Source organism: Triticum urartu, chromosome 2 (genome assembly GCF_003073215.2).
Source record: "Triticum urartu cultivar G1812 chromosome 2, Tu2.1, whole genome shotgun sequence".
In the NCBI taxonomy this organism is placed as follows: domain Eukaryota; kingdom Viridiplantae; phylum Streptophyta; class Magnoliopsida; order Poales; family Poaceae; genus Triticum; species Triticum urartu.
Genome location: NC_053023.1, coordinates 508,761,793 through 508,766,980, shown reverse-complemented (window position 1 = coordinate 508,766,980; position 5,188 = coordinate 508,761,793). Strand labels below are relative to the sequence as shown.

The 5,188-nt window shown below is 58.2% G+C and overlaps 1 protein-coding gene across 1 annotated transcript; it reads left to right on the top strand.

The window, feature by feature from the left end:
- Window positions 1–734: 734 nt before the first annotated feature.
- LOC125538316 (zinc-finger homeodomain protein 8-like) lies at window positions 735–2,022 on the top strand. The gene has a single exon (XM_048701578.1). It carries the CDS (start codon window positions 910–912, stop codon window positions 1,795–1,797), a length of 888 nt encoding a protein of 295 aa, XP_048557535.1. The 5' UTR covers window positions 735–909; the 3' UTR covers window positions 1,798–2,022.
- Window positions 2,023–5,188: the final 3,166 nt, after the last annotated feature.

Genomic DNA, 5,188 nt, shown 5'->3' with positions numbered 1-5,188 from the left:
TAATTAAATCAGCTGCAAAGATTGTGATCTAATTGACAGAGAGTAACAAGATTGGAGCTAGAACCCCCTGGCAACAGGACCGGGCAGGCAAACACGGGGCACAGAAGATCAGGTAAGATGCCGTACCCCACGGCCGCTTGGGTGGCAGTTAGCCCATACCTCATCTCCCCGTCCGATCGCATCAGGGCCGTCCGTCCGCGGAGGTCCCATCATCATCTGACGCCGAGGAGTACACCACGGCACCCTCACGTGGCGGGCCCGAGCGGTTACTGTTGTGGTAACAATGGCATCCGGCCCCAATGCCGGGTCGACACGTTGCCGCTGTTATCACCCTTCGTCGAGTCCCGTCTCACGTGGCGCCTGCAGGCACCCCTTCCCGCTTCCACGTGGCACCTACAAAGGATAGCCTCAGTCTCTGAGTAAATTGGTTAACAGATGACCATGCGACAAGCGTGGTAAAAGCAATCTCAAATTGACAAAAATTGGTTAACAGATGAGCTTCACTTACTGTACGACGTAAAAATAAATTTTTTTGCTGGTAGACGTAAAAATATTGCTTTTACTATGTGTAGGTACTGCCAGTACTTCTTTGCAGTGCCTATAGTCAAATTAATTTATTCTCATTCTGTATCAGGGCCAAAGTCGTCGCATTAATTAACGAAGTAATTTATGCTTCACACCTGATGGGTGACGGTGGTCCGCGCGCAGATAAAACCCCCTAGCTCCTCCCTTCCTTGCTTGGCCGGTGGTCGCTTCTACCGCTGCTGCGAAAGCGATACGCCTTCCTTTCCTTCTTCTGGCGAGGGAGCGAGCGAGAGTGGCCACGCGCGAGTGGGTGGGTGAGCGAGCGAGCGAGCGCGTGAGTGGTGGTGGTGGTGGGACGGGAGCGAGCTCTCCTCTCGTGCGGACATGATGGATCACCTGAGCCTGGTGCCCTACGAGGGAGGCAGCGGCGCCGGGGGCGACGCCGGGGCCAAGTACAAGGAGTGCATGCGCAACCACGCCGCCGCCATGGGCGGCCAGGCCTTCGACGGCTGCGGGGAGTACATGCCGGCCTCGCCCGACTCGCTCAAGTGCGCCGCCTGCGGCTGCCACCGCAGCTTCCACCGCCGCGCGGGTAGCCTCGCGGGCGGGGCCTGCCCGGCGCCCTTCTTCTTCAGCCCGCCCCCGCCGCCGCCCCCGCACCATCACCCGCCGCCGCACCACCCCGTGCTGCAGGGCTTCCTCCCGTCGGCGCCCCCGCGGCCGCCCCAGCTCGCGCTGCCGTACCACGCCGTGCCCGCCGCGTGGCACCACGCCCTGCTGGACCCCGCGCGCGCCGGCTCGGAGACGCCTCCCCGGGCGGACGACTGCAGCCCCGGGTGCGGGAGCGGGAGCTTCTCGAGGAAGCGGCATCGGACCAAGTTCACCCCGGAGCAGAAGGAGAGGATGCGCGCCTTCGCCGAGAAGCAGGGGTGGCGCATCAACCGCGACGACGGCGGCGCCCTCGAGCGCTTCTGCCTCGAGATCGGCGTCAAGCGGAACGTCCTCAAGGTCTGGATGCACAACCACAAGCACCAGCTCGCCTCGCCCACCTCCGTCGCGGCCGGTATGGGCATGGGCATGGGGATGGGCATCGGCATCAACCCAGGAGCCCTCGGCACCGGCACTGGGACCGGCGCTGACGCTGGCGTTGGCGTTGGCGGTGGCGTTGGAGCGGGCACCGGCGACGGCGACGGCGACGACGACGACACGGACGACGACTCGCCTCCACGCGCCGCCGTCTCTTCGCCCTCCCCCTCCCCCATCAGCGTCTAGCCGTGCTAGCGCTAGCTAATGAGTACCGAGTTCCTTTAATCCCCAGGGCTTTAGATTTAATTAATGCAGTGTCAGTCAGTTGTGAGCAAGCAGGTGGTGTAAACGACCCCCTGATCCCCCGCATGCCTCCCCCGCAGCGGCCGTGCCGTACATCGTGGTACCGGACCGAGGGCATATTTGTACCCCCACTCTAATTCTAGCTAGGCGCCGCTGTTTGTAGCTTCATTATCTTTCTTGTCTTGCTTTAATCCTAGTACTACTACCCGTGCTAGACTAGTGTAGTAGCTGCAGTGAGTGACTAATCATCGTACCCCTGTCAAGATTAATGCCGCATTAATTTGTCCCTGGACAGTAGAGTGCATCGGGATTTGTGCCTGGAAGCTTCTCTAAATTGCAGTTGCAGTGTTTTGGTTTGGTCTGGTCGCACTCGTGTGGCTTTAGGCCGGAGCGCCACCTCGTAATCGGCCGGCCTGCTCTCCAGCCAGCATCGCCTTGGCCGGTGGTGGCCTGAGATTTTTGTTCCCATTTGCGCCCTCCGGTCCGGCCGGCCGGGCCGAGTGGTAGGCCGCGCCGCGGTGGTGGAGCCGGCCGGAGCTTGGCCGAGCACGCCGCCCGGCTTGGCGCTCTACTGCTGCTGTTGCGTGGGGTCGAACGTTGCCCTTGTGTCCGTCCGTGCCGACTGAGTTGTCTCATCGGCTTGGGAGTGTGGTGTGTGATGATGGCGATTAGGCACGGTCCGTGGCTTTCGGTGCGGGGCAGGATCCGACACGATCTCTCCGCTCTCCCTTCTCCTCGTCCTCGGTGGGATTTGGCCTCTCGCGCCGCGTGGTTTTGCTGTCGCCTAAGCTTTGTGGCTCCGCCGTGTCGCCCGGATCTGGATCCAGCAATGCCCTGTGTTTAGGTGGCAGGAAACCGGCCCCTGTGTGCATGCAGTGCCCGGTTTGGCTAGGTTTGAGTACGAGCACGTACTCGTCTAGTCTTTCGCTGCTCGCCATTTGTGGCACGGTTGAGCGGGTCGTGCGCCGTGCACGCGGGGCGCCAACGCTCCGCTGGACTGATTGCACGAGCACACGAGCGCCGGCCAAGGCGCTAGGCGCTACTGAACCCAGCACCGGGTCGCCCCGTGCTGCTGCATCGGCGTGGCGCGCGCACCGGCACGGCAACGACGCTGTCAAGAGCCCTGGCGTTGCCGCTCCACCAGCCAACAGCGCTGTTCCACTGTTTGTTTCAACTCGTCCCGTCTCGTCGCGTCAAGCACGACCGCATGAGTGCATCCCTCTTGTAGAGGCAGTGGCGTCTGACAGTGTGTTTGGGCACCCAGAGACGGCAATGGACTGTGTGCTACAGTGCTGCTCTGGTCTTCTCGTCAATATTTCGTGCTATTTTGTATTTGCTGTTTTCAGGTTGATCTCTACTAAATTCTTTTATTTATATTCTTTTAGGCCAACTACATCGCGCGACCACAAACGGACGTCCGTTTTGTTCAGATTCTATTCGTTTGGATAAGGCAATGGGGCCGTATTCGGGCGTGTCCTGCGATGCGGTGGCCGTGCACCCAGCGTGTGGCCGCATCCGTTTGCCCCATCCTATCCGCGTCTATTTTTAAAAAAGAGTAATGTTTCAAATGCCAAACCCTAGCTCATTAGGCCAGTTGCCCCAGTTCATCACGCCGGCAACAGAGCTGGCGGCCTACACGTCCATCGCCGGCAACTCAGCCAGCGGCCGGCAACACAGCCAGCCTCCAAAATGAATAGTTGTCCTCGCCGGCAACACAACCAGCGGCCGACAACACAACCGGCCTCCAAAATGAATGTTTTTCTCTCCAGCACACAGCCAGTGGCCCAGCGGACGGGCGGCACTCATGCCAACCTCCAAAAAGAACGGCCACGACCGATCGGACGACCTAGTTCAGGACGTCGGTGTCGAGCATCTCCTTCTGCCTGGCCTCGAACTAGGTGAGGGAGTCCTGGACTAAGGGGTCCTCGGGCGTCCGACCTGTTAGCCATGGGCCGGACTGATGGGCTGTGAAGATACGAAGACTGAAGACTACACCCGTGTCCGGATGGGACTCTTCTTGACGTGGAAGGCAAGCTTGGCGATTAAATATGTAGATTTCTTTCTTTGTAACCGACCTTGTGTAACCCTAGATCCTCCCGGTGTCTATATAAACCGAAGAACTTAGTCCGGAGGAGGAGACACATTATCATAACCATACAAGTTAGACCTCTAAGGTTTAGCCATTATGATCTCGTGGTAGATCAACTCTTTTAATACTCATATTCATCAAGATCAACCAAGCAGGACGTAGGATATTACCTCAATAGAGAGGGCCCGAACCTGGGTAAAATATTGTGTCCCCTATCTCCTGTTACCATCGACCTTAGATGCACAGTTCAGGACCCCTTACCCGAGATCCGCCGGTTTTGACACCGACATTGGTGCTTTCATTGAGAGTTTCACTTTGTCGTCATCAAGAGGTTTGATGGCTCCTTCAACCATCTACAACGATGTCGCTCAAAGGGGAATCTTCCTCCCCGAACAAATCTTCGTGTTCGGCGGCTTCGCTTTGCGGGCCAACTCGCTTGGCCATCTGGAGCAGATCGAAAGCTACGCCCCCAGCCATCAGGTCAGATTTGGGAGCTTGACATACGTTGCGGACATCCGTGGAGACTTGATCTTCGCCGGATTTGAGACCGCGGCTACCACTCCTGGTCACCCCGAGGGACATGACATAAATTTGTCATCGGACCGCATCCAGGAGACAGCTCCCATAACCGCTCTGACCTTAGATCCAGAGCAGACTGCGCCATCCAAGAACGGGAGGATCAACCCCACCACGGAGGCCACAGATTCCACGGCGTTGGAGCCGCACATACACTTGATCTCACACGATACCTGTGCCACCGGAACTCCGGACTCGTTTTCGACCGTAAGTTCCGAATCATGTGAACCCGCGGACGCCGAGCTTGATCGTTTATCGATTTTCAAATTCAGCGCCGCAGACATCTTCCAGCACTCGCCTTTGGGCGACATGCTAAACTCGTTAAAAAACCTGTCCTTGGCGGAGGACTCATAGCCGAACTATATCCGGTTCGAACTAGGGGCTGACGATGGAGAATTTTGCTCCCCACCCGCCACCCACTTCATAGCCATGGTCGAGGATTTAACCGACACACTTGATTACGACTCCGAGGACATCAACGGTATGAATGACGATGCCGGAGAAGAAGAGGCCCAGAACCCATCGTTCACCAGACGCTGGACGGCCACTTCCTCATATGATGTATACATGGTGGATGCACCAAAGGAGAACAGCGGCGATGACAAGGAAGATCCAGCTGAGGATAAACCTTCCGAAATACAATCCAAGCGGCGCGTCAGCGACGCCGCT

Coding starts and splice junctions, on each gene's coding strand:
- LOC125538316 (XM_048701578.1), top strand. CDS start 910: ATGATGGATCACCTGAGCCTGGTGCCCTACGAGGGAGGCAGCGGCGCC.